This window comes from Microplitis demolitor, chromosome 2 (genome assembly GCF_026212275.2).
Source record: "Microplitis demolitor isolate Queensland-Clemson2020A chromosome 2, iyMicDemo2.1a, whole genome shotgun sequence".
Classification (NCBI taxonomy): domain Eukaryota; kingdom Metazoa; phylum Arthropoda; class Insecta; order Hymenoptera; family Braconidae; genus Microplitis; species Microplitis demolitor.
The window spans coordinates 21,174,264-21,194,981 of record NC_068546.1 but is presented as its reverse complement, the minus strand read 5'-3'; the positions used below and the strand labels follow the sequence as shown (position 1 = coordinate 21,194,981).

The window sequence follows — 20,718 nt, the reverse complement described above, 5'->3', positions numbered from 1 at the left end:
TATTTAATGACATCAATACACAATTTATTGTACATAAAATATTTAATTAAATTTTTTTTTACACTTTCATGGTAGAAAATAAAAAAATTAACGTCTTACTACTAACAGTTGCACGTTAAAAAATTTCATTGCGTCAGTAACGATACGGCAGTAAATTAATACATAATTATTTAATAATTAATGCATTTTGTTGCTTACAAATCACAATTTAAAAGAAAAATATTAAATAGCTAGTGAATGAAAAATAGTATTTTTGGGAACTTTACTTATATTTTACAATTTATTTATTTACTTTGATTTTTCAAGTCTGTGATTCAATATTTAAATACAATTGACGTGCGAATAATGATAAAATTGAGTCGAATATTAGTATTCGATTTGAAAAATTCGTAATTTTTTAATTATTCACTTGTAATTAAAACAATTAGTTGAAATATTTGACTATTAAATTCAAATTCACACGCGGGAAATTCAAAAAATTTTAACAGTAATTTATTGATAAATAATTCGAATTTTGAATCGAATATTAATATTTTATTTAATGAATAAGTCGTAAGTCATAATGATCCCAGGCTTGTAAAAACTATTCAACATTTTGAGAAGACTTGAATAGATAAAATTTTATTTTATTTTTAAAAATACTTGTTCAATTATTTATTATAAAAAGCTGAAAAACTTTTACAAAAGATTACAATATATAAAAATTACAAGGCAATAAGGCCGTTCTAAGTATAAATATTTTATAAAATTTTTGACTTTATAAAATGTATTATTTTATTTTGGGAGTACTTCCATTTTATCCCATGTTACATCTTATATTTCATTACACGCAGATCATTTTTTAGTAAAAATTACCCACAATATTTGCTACTGTAGACATCTAGCCAGTAACTAAATTCTTACTGTTTTTAGTAAAAATTGCACTTGACACGTGCTATCAAGTAGTATATTTTACAATATGTATGGAAGAAATTTATATATATTTACTACATGTCCTCACAGTATCAAACTTTTTGAATAATTTTTACTAAAAATTTCTCTGCGTGTATTACAATTATTTATTTTTTTTTCTTTTACTAGTTTATTTAGCTTTTTTGTGTTATAATTATATATCACAGTTTATAAAACTGATGCACTTAGTAATGTAAAAAAAATTATTGAAAACGTGTTGACTATTCTAAGCTTCAAAACATAACAATGTCAACTTTTACGTTCGGTAGCCTTTTTGTTGACCTGCGGCCGAGCCCAAAACTTCCTGTTGTTTTTGAACTCAGAAAATTTTAAAAAATTATTACTTGTAAATTTTTAAACTCAAAAAACTCTTGATCGAAAGAACACATTTTTTTGAAAATAACATAATTTTTGTCCGACGATTTTTTTTAAACGGATCAGCCAACTGGCGGCAATCGAAAGGGCTCACGGAATTAGAACATTACATTCTGAGGCAAGTTGGGCAAGTGGTTTATGAGTTATACAAAAAAAAACTTCAAAAAATTCTTATTTTTTATATAACTCGTAAACTACTCGACTGATCGACTTCAAAATCTAATCGGTTCTAAATCTTGGTGAGCCCTTTGATTACCGCCATGTAAAAATAGTCAGAATAACTTTCTATGACCAGAAAACGACGAAATCTATAAGAACATTATCGTCATACAGAAAAAACTTTTTTTTTTTTTGAAAATGTTTAATTTTCATAACAGGAAGTTAAACAAAAAGTTCATCGTTGTGTCACGTTTTTAAGTTTAAAATTATCTTCGCTTTTTAAAACTTTTTCAACAACTTTTTTTACACAGATATGTGCTTTGAGAATTAATATTTAATTATTTTAATTACTTTTTTTTTTTTTTTTTTTTTTTTTCAAATGTTTTTTCACTTCAACATCATGGGACGGAAGTTACTATCTTCGTATACACCAATATATAAATAAAATATTAAGTTACATATAAAGGCTAATAAAATTACATACACATTTTATTTATAAAATATTTTTGATTTTAAAATTTTAAAATAGATTATTTATCCATTAATTTTTGAAGGCAGGCCTGGTATTTTATTTTTATTTACTTAAAATTCTTTTGTTATTTTTAGTTGAATTTATTTTTTTCATTTTTTGGCAGTAATTATTTTTAAAAAATTTATAGTATAAAGTAATTCACGACAAATTGTCGATTGTCTTTTTCAGTTTTCTTTTTTGTTTTTTAAATTTACAAATTAAAAATTACAAATAATAAAATTAAAATTACATGAGCTAAGTGATTCTCATAATTATTGATGCAACAAGTAGAGAAATCAATAATGATAATGTCATGGTTTGTTTATTTCCTGTGCTAACTGTATTGACTATTTTTGCTCGTCTTGGCGTATAATCAATGTCATTTGTATCAATTTCCGGTGGACATCCCATCCAAACTGGTGCTGAAAGTTTTGGTTTTTCGTGTACAACTCTCATTCGAAGATCATCGAATTCCCAAAACTTTTTACCTTTGAAGAAATATGTTTTACCTAAAAATAGAAAAATTCAAATAATCAAAAAAAAAATCAATAATTTAATTAATTATTTTTTACTAGTTCTATTAACCCTGCGTTTGTGCTCTAAATTTTTCGAGATACGGTCTGTGCACTGGATCTTTTAGGGAAGTCAAGTTTTCAAAGTTTCTAGACTTTCATAAATTCAGGATTACTTAAAGTGTCTAATACATGACACAGAAGTTGCTGAAGTCAAAAGTTTAAAATTTAACAAAAATTGAAGAATAAAAAGAAGGAAATTTTGAAAAACTGACAGTTCTTCCAAAGACCTAGTCTAGGATTTGTCTAGGATGTCTCTAGGATTCAGTAAAGTCTTCTATAATAACTCGAACATATAAAAGTATAGGAAAAAAAATTAATCTTTAAAACGCCTCCGAGTGCGCATTAAATATTAAATGCAAGTCTTGAGCTCTAACACTACAATAATTAATATTTTTCACGTAAAAATTTTTTATATAAAAAGTCTTTTTCTCTATATTTATACATATAAATAAAAATATTATTTAAAGTACCATTTTTCCATTGAAATACGGCGTCGATATTGTTGCCAACGCCTGCGAACATACTCATGTCTCTTGGGTAATCCAATTCGACATAATTTATGGATTCATCAAACCTAGAGTAACAAATTTATCCATTAGTATTATAATAGAGTACTTATAAACTTTTGTAAAGTAATTAACAAAGTAACTAGAAGTGATATTTTAATTAATACATGCATATATTATATGTATAAGTATATGGAAGAAGAAAACTTACCTCCAGTACATAGTGCCGCTGAAGAAATAAGTTCTACTGTTATGACCCCATACCATGGCTCCGTCTATTTTCTCTAGACTGTCCGGAAGACCCAGGGTACTGAGCGATCGTGGATACCCGGGCTCGAGTTTGTTTGCGTTGAAGACGTAATAATTTCTTCCTATGAAAAATACTATTTTCTTGTCTAGTCGTTCGTAAACTGCGTCCACGTGGTCGAGATCTTCGGGCAGATCAAATAGACGGACTATTTCTGCTGGGTAGCCCTCATATAATCCTTGGTCTCCTATCCTCCAGAAATACTGTATCAAAAATTCGACATTAATTTTAATAATTCTATTTAATTACGACAGCAAGTGGAGGGGAAATGGCTGCCTTAAGAATTTTATTAGACAGTAAAAATTATTGTGTGTTAAAAACGACATACAATTTTTTTTTTTTAAATTTGTCGAGGCCGAATAATTTATTAAGTAAATTTTTGTACTTGATAATATTGATTCCGAGCTTATCAATCATAAAGTATGATAGGGTTTTAAAATTCTATACAAAAAGTCTATTGAGTCGAGTCTGTATGCCAGACAGTTTTATTAGTAATTAAGATTTGAAGTTAATTTATTTTTTTAATTAAGATAAAATCACTTACTTCCACTAAAGTTTTATTTTATGTTTAAAAAGAAAAAAAAAAAACCTTTTGACCAAATGGATAAAATCAAAATTTTAAAAGTTGAATATTGATTGGAATATTTTTATTTTTAATTTATTTTTATTAGCAAAAAAAAAAAATGGAAAAGAGTAATTTTTTTTTATTTTAAATATCAAATGTGATATGACTCTGAATAATCTTTTTATCATTTGAATTTATGGCAACCTTCAAAAACTTTTATTTCTATGACACGGTATACATATACATATATAAATATATAAACGACTAGACCTATATAAATGGTATGTAAATTTATTAAAAAGTCCGTAGGGACTTACAACTAATAATACTTTGAGATTAAGCTGTCAGGAAATTTATACACTATTAAAAGAATAACCCGCTCATTATGAAAATTAATAAACTTCAAAATTTAATTACATTTTTTTTTTTTTTAATCTTTAAAATTGTTAAAAAATTATTATTTGAAGTTTTATTTTTGGCATAGTGAAAAATTACTATTCCACAAGTAAAAGATACAAACGCTCAGTAATTTTAATTAGCGACAACTCATTTTACTTATCGAGTAGTAATTTTTTATTTCTATCAAAAGTAAAAGTTATCTCATTCCATTAATAGCTTCAGATTATGTCTACAGTAATTTTCGCTTCATTTTTTCCATATCTTTTCATACAAAGATCGTATTAAATATTTAAGTTAGTAAAGCCATTTCAATAAGTGTAAAGAAAAAAAACTTACTCTTCCCTTGAAGATAAAGACTTCTCGTCGAATGATACTAATAGCGTCATAGCTGGTATCACATTTATCAGGAGTATCATTCCTGGGTTTTGGAGTCGAACGATGTCTCGGTCGTTGTGGCGGTGGTAAAATTGTTGTGGTAGTAGTTGTCGTATGATGCCGATGAGGTTTATTTGGTTTCTCAGGCCATCCCGGTCGTTTAGGCCATGTCGGTCTCTCGGGCCAATTCGGTCTCTCTGGTATTTCTGTTCTGTAATCTGGCTTGTAAGGATAACGATCCTGAGGCTTGTAATCTGGCCTATCTCCATTCCTTTCTCTCTCTCTTTCTCGTTCTCTTTCTCTTTCTCTTTCTCTTTCCCTATCTCTTTCTCTTTCTCTATCTCGTTCTCTTTCTCTTTCATCTGGATAACTGTTTGGCCTAGTAGGCCATGTTCTCCAGTACTTTTGGGTTGTTCGTGGTCTTGGAGTCGTAGTTGTCGTTGTAGTTGTCGATGTAAGACGCGGATGATAAGGTTGAGATGGACCTGAAGCTCCAGGTATATTTGCCCAAAGTTTACCCTCTGGTGAGCCTTTAAAAAAATAATTTATTTAATCTTTTTTATTTAACGGAAAAATTGAATAAAAAATAATGATATTTTATTGTGCAAGTAAAGATTTGTATTTTTTTCCCGCGTCAAAAAATAAAAATTACTAGATTAAAGGTTAAATTAAATATCCTGGGCGAAAGGAAGAGACAGGGACTAGGATGATAGTTGAGTGTCACAAATTGCTACAAGGAAGTGAGTAAGACGTCATCGGTCAGGATGGAAAACTCGTTTACCTTGCGGGCTTGTCGTGTCTACGTCGGTTGAATCACCGGGATTAAATCGTTGGTAGAAAACGGAAGTTATAGTCGGTAGTAAAGGAATAAGGGAGAGGTAGAGTTTAATATATATCTATATATACAGGGTTTGGAGTGAAATGGATAAAATAAAGCATGAGATGAAATAAGTAAGAGAGAGAATGAGGTCGCGAAGGATAATGGGATTCCCTTGAGTATAAGTGTGGGCTTGAGAGTTGGAAGAATAGTGTAACAAAAAATCAAAAGAATGTAGATGGAATTCTCGGGGGATTTAATGAAATAATCATAAGAGATTCGGTTGGGTATTCAACTCTTACAACTACAATTTTTTTTTTTTTTTTTTTTTTTTTTCATCACAAATTTTTGTAATTTATTATAAAAGCTTACGATAAATCTTGGGCTTGAAATTTTTTAAAATGTTGCTTTTTATAAATTTATTTACGTTTCGTAAGATATAAAAAGATACAGAGTCCTGATAAGATTTAAAATTTTTTTATTAAATTTTTTAAAAATATTCACAGCATTCAATTGGATAAATTGATGAGTTAAATAAAGTTTTATTAAATATAACTAAAATAACCCGAGGCAAAATGAAAAAATAAATTTTTTTTACGGAAATATTTATTTACGGTTTTGAGGGAAGATGAAGTAATTTGATCAGCGTAAGAGTCGCTGCAAAATTTTGACTGAAAATTTGGTTGTCTATTTATAACTCCTCGTTTTTTCCTGAAAACGTCGCTTTTTTTGTCCTCAGTTTTAAGAAATATTCAAAAAAATGAATTGTACTTTTACTAAAAATTTAAAATAATAACGAGGTGGGAAATTTGGCGCAGCGTTTGATCATCCGCAGACAAAATGACCGCAGACAAAATATCATGTCACTAATTCCAAAAAGACATATTTTTATGTCCTTTGGGTTTGAGGAAACTCTAAAAACCCGAAAGGGGACACAATTATTTTTTTTATTGCTAATCACATTGTATGAGACTTATTTTAAAGATGATTTTTTTTCAGCTATAAAATAAGTCTACAAAACCATTGGCAATGAAAAAAAATTGTACGTCTTTTTGACTTTAAAGAATTTCCTAAAGCCAAAAAGACGTATAAAAATACAAGCCTTTTTGGAATTAGTAACGCGATATCCTTGTGACAAAATATCTGCGTCTGCGTGAAAAAAATATCCATAAGACATGTCAAAATAAAGATTGCACTTTTGTGTTTATATACTTTTTAATTTACATACTTCTTACATACTTATTTATAACTGAAATTGTATATAAAGGCTATACTTTAATTTTGTTGATCCTTACAACTCTTAAAATTTTCGAATTTCCCATAAGAAATGATGTTTCGTTTTCGATAAATTTTTTGCGTTATTAGGGTTACAAACCAATAATTCACATTGTACTTTTTATGCGGCATTCAATTATTGTTATAATTATAATCATCATTAATGGAAATAATTTTATTAGTGAATAATTACAATAATTCGTAATTTGATTATTTTGTCGTCGGTTATTATGACTGCGGATATTTTGTCTATAGATATTTTGTCTACGGAACTAGTCAATTAATCCCATCCTTTCTAAAATAGCATTAATCAATAGTTTTGAAAAAAATAATTTTTCTTTTTCAAATAGTGTCTTATTTTGTTCCAGATTTTCATATGAATGAAAAGAAAATTATTTATAAATTTTTTTTTTTAATATTTCATCTTGCCTCATTTTCTTGTATTATGACCTCGTTAAAATAGAATATTGTTTCAAGCATGTTCTTAAAAAAAAGTTATTCGATACTAGTATAGACAAAAAAAAATCGTTACCGAGGAAAGAATAAATTTTAGTTAAAACAAAAAAAAAGTATATATATATATATATATATATATATATATATATATATATATATATATATTTTTTTTTTTTTTTTTTTGTTTTAACAAGAACAATTGCCTGAGATTGAAAATAACGACGTGGTTGGATGGCTACTTGTCTAAACTATCGGCAAGCCACAATAGTACTTGGACTTGGTACCGAGGCAACTAGAACTGGTTCAGTACGACACTTAAGCCGGAATAGAGCTTGAAGTGGTCGCAATAGTAAAGCTAATCGTAAACCAGCTAGCCCTGGTTCCATGTCGTCCACAACCTCGACCATTTTATATACAATCGCCATTTTGAAACTCCGGCGGCGGGTCTTTGAAATGCCGAGACTCGGATAAGAGGAAGTGGTCCTACGTACACTTTGCTTTCGGGTCGCGTCTCTAATTCCGCTGAGAAGGGTCGCCGCAAAAGGAAAGACACGTTAGGTGAACGACACTCAAACAAAAATGGCCAAGACAATATAGTAGTGGTATAAAAACGAGGTACTTGGAGCTCAGGGGATTCTTGATACCTGGAGATCATACGATGGCTTTTCATTTCTCAATAGGGAAAAAAGACCTTTGTAATACGTGACTTGAATTCATCATGTCATACATTTTTATTTAGATAAAAAAATTTTATATTATTCTGTATCTTTCCTGGATAAGAATCATAATTTAATTTTATCTTTTTTTTTTTACGTGTATCAGATTAATATTAAAAGAAACAATTTTTTTTTTTAGCTAATTTGAAAAATTAAGTAAAGCAAATCTGTATTTTTTTTTTTTTAATATTTTCTTTGAATAGACTTTCATGAAAATTATGTTTAAATTAATGAAGTATACAAGAAACGGAAAAAAATTTTTTTTCCATGGAAATCGATGGGGAAATACTCGAGACAGGGATGTAAGGTAGATAGTAAAGAGAGTGAGAAAATGAGGCGAGGAGGAAATGAAGCGAAATGACGACAGAAAAACGTCAAGAGAATTAAGTGGGAAGAAGCCAACTCTCATCTCCATCCGGAAGTGTCTTAACTCAAGAAAAAGAGTGAAGAAAAAAAAAGTTTTAAAGTAAGTTATAAGTAGAGCAGTTTTGATGCGCATTAAATAATTACAGAGTAACATTTAATGAAAATGAAGCCTTAAATTTGTAGTCTCTAGTCTTTATCCAATAATTCTTGCTAGTATTTATGTACTCTGAGTAGTCCGCCTCGGGGTGTCTTTTATTACACAGACCTTTATTAACTTCAAGCATAATAAAACTCTTTTTTATTTAATGCTTTACATTTACTATTATTTTAACCACATTAGTGTTATTATTATTATTGCATTGATAAAAGGAGTTTATTATTATTAATGAAAATTTTTATTCAAAATTAATTTGACCTTTTACTCAATAAAAAAAATTGAAACATTTAACGAATGTTTTGTAATTTTTATATAATGAACCGAATCTGCATCTAAATTTAGTGTTAAATTAAACACGAATCGTGTTGCAAACGGTTACACAAATTTTAGTGTTAATTCAACACATGAAGTTTGTGTTGATCTTTAACACAAATTTTATGTTAAATAATTAAACACAAAATCTGTTATTTTGACTGAAAATTTTTGTAAATTTAACAGACTTGTGTAAAAATTAACTAATAAATATAAGCACACAATCTAACCAACTCAAGTATACTGATCTACCCTTAGTACAACTGATGTCAATTTACCAAACAATTAGTTTACCTTTGGCGTAAAATATATTTTTTTCAAATGTTGCAAATTTAAAAAGTGGCGCGAATTTCAATAAAAAAATTTTTTAAATGAAAATTACACAGTTAGGAATTGTGTTAAATTAAACACAAATCGTGTTGCAAACGGTTACACAAATTTTAGTGTTGATTCAACACATGAAGTTTGGGTTGATCTTTAACACAAATTTTATGTTAAATAATTGAACACAAAATCTGTTATTTTGACTGAAAATTTTTGTAAATTTAACAGACTTGTGTAAAAATTAACTAATAAATATAAGCACACAATCTAACCAACTCAAGTATACTGATCTACCCTTAGTACAACTGATGTCAATTTACCAAACAATTAGTTAGATTTTCAGTGATTTTTATAAAAAACGAAGCTATTAATTATCCTCCCGTAAAATGAGAATTAAAAAATCATTGAACCTGATGATAAAAATATTAAAGTTATCTATGATTATATTTAATTGTAAATCAATTGTAATCCAAGTTTCCTTGCAGACAATGCTGCTACAATGCTTTGCTTGGTTATAGTAATGAAGAAACGCGCGGGAGTGTTTAGCTAAACACCACAAATTTTGTGTTAATTTTCGAATAACACAATAAATGTGTTACATTACAGATTTTCTGATCATTCAACATAAAAAATCAGTTAAAGTAAAATAACCCAAACAATTGGTGTTGAATTAACAGATTTCTGTGTTGAAAATCACCACAAAAAATTAAACCAAATAATTTTCTTACACAAAGACACAAAATTCCTAACTGACTTGTTCGACATTTCCAAATACACAAAATATTAAATTGAGGCCGGAAATTCACTCAAGATCGCCGTCTAAGAAATCCTATAGAAAATCTAAACTCACGGACTGCTAGAAAAAAAAAATTTTCTCAATACTTTCATGTGCTGGCATTCGTCCCAATGACGTGTCGACTCACTTCGCACTTGGCAAACCCACCTTCAAGTATAATACCGATTCCAGATGATGGATAAGATTCTCTTTTAAAATTACAATTGGAAGTTTAAAAATAATAGAGTAATTATAAAGTAAAAATACAGTATCGAGATAAAAAAAGCTTCGTGAATAAAACAAGCTTCATTGTCCTAAAAAGTTAGTGAAATGAGTCAAGATAGTAATCATGGAAGGACAAGGACAAGGATAGAGTGAGTTACAGCTACAAGACACGTGCATGAGTCGTCAGACTATCGAGCGACCTACACTACTGGCGTTAACATATTTCCAGGCCTATCTATCTATTACGGCAGTTATGTTTCACTATAATGCACCGAGGAGAGTATTGTATAAAAGATATTCTCAATAATGTGAAAGCTTCTCCAAGCTATTAAAGCTTTTACGAGATCCCAGTGACCGTAGTTCGTAAAATAAATTGGACAATCTGAATATCATTATGTCATGCTGATGAAAATTTATCGATCTTGCAAAATTATTGAGACATTTTTTGTGATATTTTTTTTACTCGTAAATGGAGAACTTGAATTTATGAAACCGCACAATAACTCTCATCTGCTTCACTCGGCATAATTTAAATTTTTAAAAATTTTTAAAAATTGCGGGTTTTTCGCACAATTTTAAGTTGACTTAAAAATCGATCTTTTATATTCGATTTCTATAATTTTTAAACAGTCATTAGTACATTAATAATTTTTGAAATTTTTTTTAGCTAATTAACTTTTTAAAAATTTTTTATAGAAACATTTTTTTGTAAAATGTAGTTTCGATATCCCAACGATGAAAGTATCATAAAGTAATTTAATTTTCAAGTTATTTAGGTTCCATTTTAATGTCTAAAAAAAAAGTTTACATCTTATCAGTATAGAATATAAGATCAATATTAGTCTGTATGGTTTGATATGATTGGACTATACAAACTTTTATTAAATATTGTGATGTGAACTTACCATACATTTGTTGTATGCCATTCCTGTCATCCTCAGGCAGTTCATAGTTCTGAGAGATCCCTTGGTACCACGGGTACATAAGCGCACCTCGTACTGAACTGTGGGCGAGACCTAACGAGTGACCAAACTCGTGAGCCGCTACCGCAAATAAACTTGTTCCTAAAACATAAAGCAAGTAAGCTTGTCAAAGAGACCATATTAATTAAATTTGTATTTTAGAATAGTATATGAATCTAGTGTCACCTAAACATTCATATTTAATTCATACCAGATTATTTTTAATTATTTAATTGATTATTGAATTCCATTAACCCGGACAGTTTGTCAACAGAGTAGTGGGTTTCCTGGAAATTTCGACTTATCGAATGCCCCTTCTTCTCTAAAGACTAAACTACGCGCATGCGCACAACCGATGCACATAAATATGTCGCACTGGGTGGGAGAGACGTAGCTGGTAGTGGGGGTATACAATAAAATGATTTTTTACGATTCTCCTCATTTTATAAAAAAAATATATCGAGTTTGGTTTTGTTTATTTGAATTTTGAGTAAAAGATGTCTTGTTTGAGCAAATGGACGCTAGTTTATACCACATTTTTTTTTGTCTATTGATTAGTAAAAGAAAAAGTTATAATTGTTTTTATATGGAATTTATGACGCGTTATTTTAATGGTACTAAACTATAAGAAAGCTGTAAAGTTTAAAAAATTTTTTAGTACGAAATTACAAAATTTATATAAAAAACTAAAGCTTTTAATACCGATAACATGTAATTGCTCTACGGCAATTTCGTAACTGACACTGGTGGTAACAATTATTAATTACTTAACGATTTATGGTTATATCGAATTAAACGCTTTTAAAACTCATTTTGGAGAATAAAAAAATTTATGATTTATTTAGTTATGAAAGATAGTGTCAATAATTGCAGCTGTTAGATTTTTATTGGCTCGTTCAATTTAAACGCCTGGCAACTGTGTTTTTATTTTACTATTGGATTTACTCATTAAGAGATAAAAGATATATTTAAGACTTTTACAGACCATTTATTTTATATTATTTTTTAAATTTTAAGTAAATAACTTATGTGAAAAAGTATTGCACAACTCAATTGCGAAGCAATGATATGTACTCTGCTAACAGTTAGTCTCAAATGATCATGTTAATTTTCATGACCGAAAAACCAACATAATTACTGTTTTTTAAATTACTCACTAATGCGCGCGAATTAGGCGAAGCGCCAATAGCTAAAATCCAAAATTGTTTTTACTAATTATTTCAAATATTTGAAAAAGTTTTTTCAACAGTTCGATAACGTAATTACGATTTTTTTTTCTGTTATTGTTAGAATCCCCACTAGTTATAGAACTTTTCTAACCGAGTCGATTGGCAACAAAGTGGAACAAAAAAGTCTTTTTAGAAGTTTATGATTCCATACATAACACTTGAAATGTTTTCTTTCACTCATTCTACAAGGATTCTCCTCCCATTTGTTGACGTCACAATAATGAACCGCATTACGCTTGTCTGACTTTCCGTTGAGAAATTTACTTTTTTTTTATGTTTATATACTCTTACCCTAGAAATTTCACATCGTTGAGTTGAATATTTTTCTTTCATATTATGTTTCCAACAACTTTATAACTTATTCTTATTTTTGTTCACAACTGATTTGTGATTGCAATCGCTGAGATAGATTTATATAACATACATTTTTATGTTATTTTATTTATGATATTTGTCTTATTCAGATTTGTGCCATACTTTTTTTCTTTGCTTATATTTCATTTATATAATAGAGAGCCGGAAAAATCACATACATATTGAAATAAATTTTTCAATACCTATCAGAAAATAAGAAACTGAGCGTGCAAGTTTTTGTATTCGCTGATGACTGTTGTATTAAGGTCTCGAAGCTTACGTACTTAATGGAGTAAAGACTCATGTAGGATTCAATAATCATTCGGAGGTATACCCAATGTATGAAATAATTCCGATAATAAAAAAAAAAAAAATGGAAAGTTTGCTATTCACTTGATATACATTTTTTTATGTAACTCATGTCGAAGAATACGCCACTAACGGCTAAAGTCAGCCTCATAAAATTTTATATTAAAATGCAATTCCTTCTGATTGGTCAAAAGAGTGGTTTAATATACATTAAAACACTCATTTTTATATTAAACCACTCATATTATATTTTGAAATTCCACTTATAGGGGAAGGGGGAATAAAATGGGTCCGAGTGAGCAAAATGGACCAACCAGGAAATTTATTCTCTTATTATCATTTCATTATTTGTCTCCAATAATTCAGTTTTTTCGGCAGCTTTATTTACTATCAGTATTTCAAGTTTCCTTTTTTTCATATACATTAAATACAAACAATTTTATGTAACCCATACCGAAGAATACGCCACTAACTGGCTAAAGTCAGCCTTCTAAAATTTTATACTAAAGTACAATTCTTTCTGATTGGTCAAAAGAGTGGTTTAATATATATTAAAACACTCATTTTTATATTAAACCACTGAATTTAAGTGAAATGGGCGGAATATATCCTTACCCAATAATTCAAGCCAATAACTTATCTATCACTTTTCTCTCTTATGACGTCACTTTGAACTTAGCTGCCTTATTAACATGACCAAAATCTCTAGACTGCGCATGCGCATTCAATAAATCAGCACACGCATGCGCAGATCACGGCAACGTCAGCTGAATTTTATAACCTTACATATTTCTATTAATTGATACCACATAATACCAAAGATTACTTTTTTTTATTGAGTCAAGTTTTTTTAAGTGAATAGTACTAAACAAAGCATTCAATTTCCGGAAGTATACATTTTTTTTAATAATAATAAGGTAAATTATTTTCATAACTCCGACTGCATGGCGCTGACTTTAGACAATTAGCGGCGTTTTTTTTCGTACATTCATTACATAAACTATAGTATACATCTAGTGACATTGAGTATAATACCAATTCCACATGATGTATAAAATACTATAAACAAATAAATAGCAAATTTTATGATACTTTACATAAATTTTGTTAAACACGGGTATTTGTATTCATAGCTTTCGAATGAAAATTGGAGTGCAAATGCAAAAGGGTTTATTTTAATTGGTGCTACGGGTAATTATTACCTTTCACTGTATCTGAATTATTTATAAGTTATAACCAATGACAGGGTGAAATTCAATTAAAAATATTTAATAATTAGTAGCGAGTCATTGTATTGAAGGCTTATTCATTCAAAGTGATTTTTTAATACAAATACTATAGAAATTTTCACTCTAAAATTTTCTATGAATACAATTAAAGTAAAAAATGGTTTAAATTAACCTATAATCGCGTTTAATACTATCAAAAAAAATATCGAACTTAAGTAAACAAAATTAAAAGTTCTGTTATCCATAATAATACGATGCCATAAGTACACTGAGTACAGTAGTAAGTATTGAAAAGCTGCGGTTTTACAACGAACTCGTGATACATTCACTACCACACTATTATATAGTTTTGTGAGAATCTATAACTATGTATATGACAGGCACCATAAACTAAGTAGGCAACTTTCTTAACGAGAAAACTTCTGTTCTAGTTCTCGACACAACTTTCCACCAAAGCGTACTCAGTTCGTGTATTTCTTTTTTTTTTTTTTCATTAACAATTTTGTAATTATTTATCTACCTTTTGAGATTAAATTTTGCACCAACTACAACTTTCTGTATTTATCTTTGATCGGCTTCATTTTTTTTCAGTTTACAAAATTATAGAAAAGAAAAAATGAATTGAGAAATAAATAATTAAAATATTCAACACGCGAAAAAAATTTCAGTAAAATTAATATCTGTTCATGTATATGATCATATATAAGTTCATATATGATCATATCTGTTCGTGTATATTCACATATGAGTTCATATATGATCATATCTGTTCGTGTATTTTCATATATGAGTTCATATATGATCATATCTGTTCGTGTATTTTCATATATGAGTTCATATATGATCATATCTGTTCGTGTATGTTCATATATGAGTTCATATATGATCATATCTGTTCGTGTATTTTCATTTATGAGTTCATATATGATCATATCTGTTCGTGTATTTTCATATATGAGTTCATATATTATATCTGTTCGTGTATGTTCATATATGATCATATCTGTTCGTGTATTTTCATATGTAAGTTCATATATCATATCTGTTCGTGTATGTTCATATATGAGTTTATATATGATCATATCTGTTCGTGTATTTTCATATATGAGTTCATATATTATATCTGTTCGTGTATGTTCATATATGATCATATCTGTTCATGTATGATTATATATGTGTTTAGATATGATCATATCTGTTCATGTATGATTATATATGAGTTCAGATATGATCATATCTGTTGATGTATGATTATATATGAACGCACATATGATCATGCATGATATCATGTATGGTCATATCTGCAGTCGAATAGGGGAAAAATGTTTTGATATGATCATATATGTTTATGTATGATTATATATGAGTTCATATGTTACTTCATATATAGTCATGTATGATTATATCTGCAGCTATTTACGAAGAAAAATACTCAGATATAATCATATATGTTCATGTATGATTATACATGAGCTCATAGATGTCTTCATGTATGATCATACATTATCATATATGATCATACAGGACCATTTTTGGATCTGATCAGATCTGAGTATTTATGGATGATCATATCTGAGTATTTTGTTTCGGATATACGTCGAAACTTAGAATTTTAGTTAAAAGCGACGGAGCAATAAACGATAAATCTTTAGACGAAATAACACCAAGAATACGTAATAACCTCATGTAGATTAAAAGCATTGCCGCAGATCGTGAGAATAAAATAAATGTAGAATCACTTAGGAAAATTTGTTGGCAATTGATCCCGTTAATAATTCTAGAGCTTTAAAACGTGAACCAAGTTGGCACCAGGTTACGACGTTCCACCCTCACGTTCCATTAACATGCACACGAGATTATATGTAAACACAATGCATTTATAGTATGAAACAACTCTGATTTGAATTGAATGTATATTACTATTCCAAAACGCACTGCGCATTCACGATTGTTGTCGCCACCTCTATTTCTCTATCCTTTCTTTTCTACGTCACACAGCTAACGTGGCAAATTAACATTATTATTCATACTATTTCATACCGAATAAACAACTATAAGCCGACTTGTCTTTATTTTATAATTACTAATCTACGGAAATACTTGAATAATTTTGTTATAAACCAAAGACTATTTTAATTGCTTTTTTTAACAGTAATGTCTACATTTAACGACCCTACGCATTATGAATTTCAATTGAGAACCTAGAGAACTTAGAAACACTGTATAGTAATTTATTGTAATTTGCAGTACGGTTCTGAGATATTCAGTTGGATATTAAGTTTTTTTAGAGCCAAATAATTATAATTTGTAATTAAACGCATTGTATCAGATCATTTTACGCAATGTGGATAGATTCTGCGACAGGATTATTATTAATCTCTGAAAATTAATCAGCTTAGAGTTCACAGTTCACATAACCATGATGCCTGGATAATCAAATTATATTACATTCCTCTCCTCGTTTGATATTACGCAAAATTCTCTTGTACACAAATATTCACTTCAATGTGTGCCAATTTTAGGCATTCAGGATCAGAATGATTCAAATTTTTCAAAAATTATCAACTTAATTTATTTTAGGAAAAACCCGGGCGATTAAACTGGACAAAATTGCATGGGTACACGAAAAAAAATTTGGTAATCAATTTTTTAACTCTAACACTGGGTTAATTCACAAGTCAAAATAGGAATTCTTTTTATGTTAAATGGAATTTTTAGTAGATTTCATAGAAATCTAACTATTGCATTGGTCCTCATGACGGAACTTTTGAAAAATTTTGCTATATTTCGACTCGGCTCGTCAAGCGAATTCAGAAAATGCATATGGTTCAAAAGTTTATATATGTATGTATATATATATATATATATATATATATATATATATATATATATATATATATATATATATATATATATATATATATATATATATATATATATATATATATATATATATATAGAATATAACGCGCTAAATATTATCTATTATTATTTTATCTATAAGAACATCAGTTAGTCAGTAATTTTGTCATTACACAGGTTTCCACATCACCCATGAGTGACTATCCTAGTAGTTTTTTTTTTATTGTTATGAAATCTACTTCCATTTCGGCTGCCGAATGGCCTTTTTTTCCTTGTACTCTGTTTCTGTTCTTTGACGCTTACAAGCATCCATAACACGAGTCGTTTTAATTAAACAACTGTATAGAACAGTCGAGCGAAATTGGCTACTGTATAACAGGGTTAATTTTCCTGAGGTAACATAGAAGCTGTACAAGAAAAAATTTTGTGTTAATATGGATCTACATTAATTATGGTATTTTTATATATGATTAGAACATAATTTACACGCCGTAAGATGGAATGTGGCAAAATATTGAGATTAAGATCAAGGTCACAGTTCTGGTTTTGTGCATCTTTTCCTTTTCTTACCAGAATATTATTCCGGAAGGAAAACAGAACCATAAAAAAGTTTCTATATTCAAAAAATAATCGTTACTATTATTTTCGTATGGGAAAAGTTTTAAAATTTTTTTCGACACACGTCCAATCATTTTAGTGAGCAATTTCTTCTTTTTTTTTTATGAGTGGGTTCAATTCGCCATTTATAAAACTTTTACAATTATTTTAAAGAAATTTGAAATACCCGGAAATTACATTGGCAAAGTTTTTTATGTCCGACACCTGAACTCTCAAGTTGTATTGGAAATCATATTTTTCACTTAAATTTACGAGTAAATAACTATATTTATTAAATTTTATTACAAAGTTTGAAAAAGATGTTTTTCGAAAATTTTTGCCCAAAATAAAAAAAAAAAAGTCTTGCAATATAAATTTAAAATTTGTCTTATTTTCTATAAATAGCAACAGAAATTAAAACATCTGACGTATTATGAAGCTGAAGCTAGCGGCCGTAACAAGTAGCGGCCACGCAAAAATTTCTGGCCGCTACTTATTACGGCCTTTAGCTTCAGTTTCATCTGACGTATTTGAGTCGAAAAAAATTTGAATCATAAATGTTTCTCAAATTATATACAATTATGGGTTATTTTAACACCATCGGGGTTAAATTCAACACCGGGATACTGTGAACTTACACCATTTTTTTCACAGTTTATTACTAATGCAGTACATTTTTAGTAATTATTTTCAAGCTTGACAATTTAATGGTCACAATTTTTATAATAGACTTCAAAAATAGTTTTCTGTACTAAGTTTCGTAATAACGCTATTTATAGTTACAAGTATTTTCAACAGAAAAATATAAAGCTGAGTATAGAAGTGTTACTCAAGGATGACAGCTTTTAAAGCGACCTGGTTTTTTCGATTTTTCTCTCGTTTCGGTCTCTTATCTCGAGTAAACTCGTCAATCTTCCCAAGATCCGAGATCCGTGTAACGGTTGCTGAAACGATTTACTCCTGTACTCGTAAACAAACTGATCCAGGGGTTTAGTGGATACCGAATACAACCAGCAAAGATATAAAATAAAAAATAAGTAGAGGAGAGAGGGGCAAAACGGGTTACTTACGGAAATGGTAAGTTTTCGGGAATTCAAATACGTTAAATATTTTTTTAAAAATGATATTTAAAGTAAATAGAAAAGAAATAAAAATTCCCCTTTCTCTCCTCTATATGAATATTAAAAATCGAAATAAGAGCACAAGTAAGAACAAGTGATGGACAAAAAATAAATTCATTTTGGGTTTGGGGTCTATTGTAAAAGTAACGAATATTTATTCTGTTGTCTTAAAAACTTTTTGAGAATAGAAAGTTGAAACCACAAGAGTGTACTATATTTTTTTACCTAAGAGGATCAGCAAAAGTTTGTACGTACATAAAAGTTACATAAAACAAAGTGAAAAAAAAAAACAAAAAACGATAGTTTGACAATTGGAAATAATCTTGAGAGTTTTATTGCTTGATTTGTTGCCAAAGATTTTATTCAACGATATGATAGCTCAGCATTTGTATTGAAAGTATTGAAAAGATCTTATTTTGCTATCGTACTGTCAATATTCAAGATTATCGTCCAAGACTTTGATTTATGTTGAAAGCTCAAGAACAAAGCAATCGAATGTAGCTTTTCTATGAATAAATAGCATATTTAAAAAATAAAATAATAATAATGGTGGAAAATTCGCCGCCATTTTGTTATTTTTGTACGTACATTAAAAATCCTAGTGCAGCTGGCTGCTAATTATTTAATTTGTCTATTTTTGAAATTTTCGCACCAATCGCAGACTCATTTACTAATCGAAGCCTTGTATTCGAATGATATTTTTGAATTTCAAAAATATATAAAATTGTTTTAAATGGATTTCAATAGTATATTTTTTAAGCCTGACAAATTCTATATGTATATCTTTATTCATCATCTTATTAAAAATTCATGAAAAATAAAATTTTTTTCGAGCGTTCAAAGTAGAATACTGCCTTAAAAATTTTTTTTTTTCAAAATTGGACTTATTTATTTGAATCGATAATCTTTAGCAGTTTATTGCTTTAAAAAGTGTCTTACGTGAGGACCAACCACTGACCTACTTGGCTTGATGTCAAGATCTCTCTAACCCCGGGTCCAACATCTAGACAATCTACTTCAGGTAAAAGGAACGTCGTCTATAGTAACGATCAAATTATTTTGGAAATGGTGTTTCTTAGAAAGAGACAAGGTTATCCTTTTGGCGATGCGACAATATTGATTTTTATTTTATTTTTAGCCTTATATTCAAAGGGCATTGAAATACTACTACTAAAGTTGATGAAAATATATAACACTGTTATAAAGTAGTTTCATTAGAACGTGATAGATTATTATTTTTTAATGACTGACGTGTATTGAAAAAGAAAAAAAAGGTTACCTTCTTCATTGTCGTCGTCTTGCAGCAACCATATTTCTTCTTCATCAAAGTGTGCGTCACCTCCACGATCACGACCGGGAAAAAAAGCATGTGCTAATATTTGTCCACGTCCATCAAAAGGGTGACCATCACCGTGATATCCTCTGTAAAAAATTTTTAACCAAGATTTAATTTAAAAAATTCTTCAAACCATCTTGGGCTTCATGACTTTTTATTATTTGAAAATTAAAAAAGTTAATGTAGATAATAAAAATATTTTATCACTTCTCTACAGTAACTTTACGAGAAAAAAAAATCGGTATCAAATTGAAAAAAAAATAAATAAATTTTCAAACTTTTATTCGTGATATTTATTAAAGATGTCAATTGTATGAATAAGATGCAATTGAAAGAGTTGGTTAAAACTTGGACGAGTAGTTGTGTCGTAGAAAAAAAGAGGGAAGGGAAAAATCATGTAAATTTATTTAAAATTTAAATGAAATTAAACTTTTGAAAACTTATTTAATTATGATAATATCTTTTGAAATTTTTACGCGATCAAAAGATTTAATTATAATAAAATTTTAAAAATATTTGAATTGATCTAATTAATCTATGGAGTAGTTTTAATTTTTCAAACTTCTCATTTTT

At 28.7% G+C, this 20,718-nt stretch overlaps 1 protein-coding gene across 2 annotated transcripts in view; it reads right to left on the bottom strand.

The window, feature by feature from the left end:
* Positions 1-47: 47 nt before the first annotated feature.
* The window catches only part of LOC103570893 (matrix metalloproteinase-2), a 142,783-nt gene continuing 122,112 nt past the window's right edge, over positions 48-20,718 (bottom strand). For both annotated transcript variants that reach the window (XM_014441024.2, XM_053742944.1), the window contains 6 exons: positions 20,089-20,231; positions 11,052-11,210; positions 4,685-5,253; positions 3,289-3,587; positions 3,042-3,145; positions 48-2,505 (listed from right to left, as the gene is read on the bottom strand). In XM_014441024.2, coding sequence (XP_014296510.1) covers positions 2,252-2,505; positions 3,042-3,145; positions 3,289-3,587; positions 4,685-5,253; positions 11,052-11,210; positions 20,089-20,231 — 1,528 coding nt within the window. In that variant the 3' untranslated portion in view covers positions 48-2,251. The remainder of the gene's footprint in view (positions 2,506-3,041; positions 3,146-3,288; positions 3,588-4,684; positions 5,254-11,051; positions 11,211-20,088; positions 20,232-20,718) is intronic.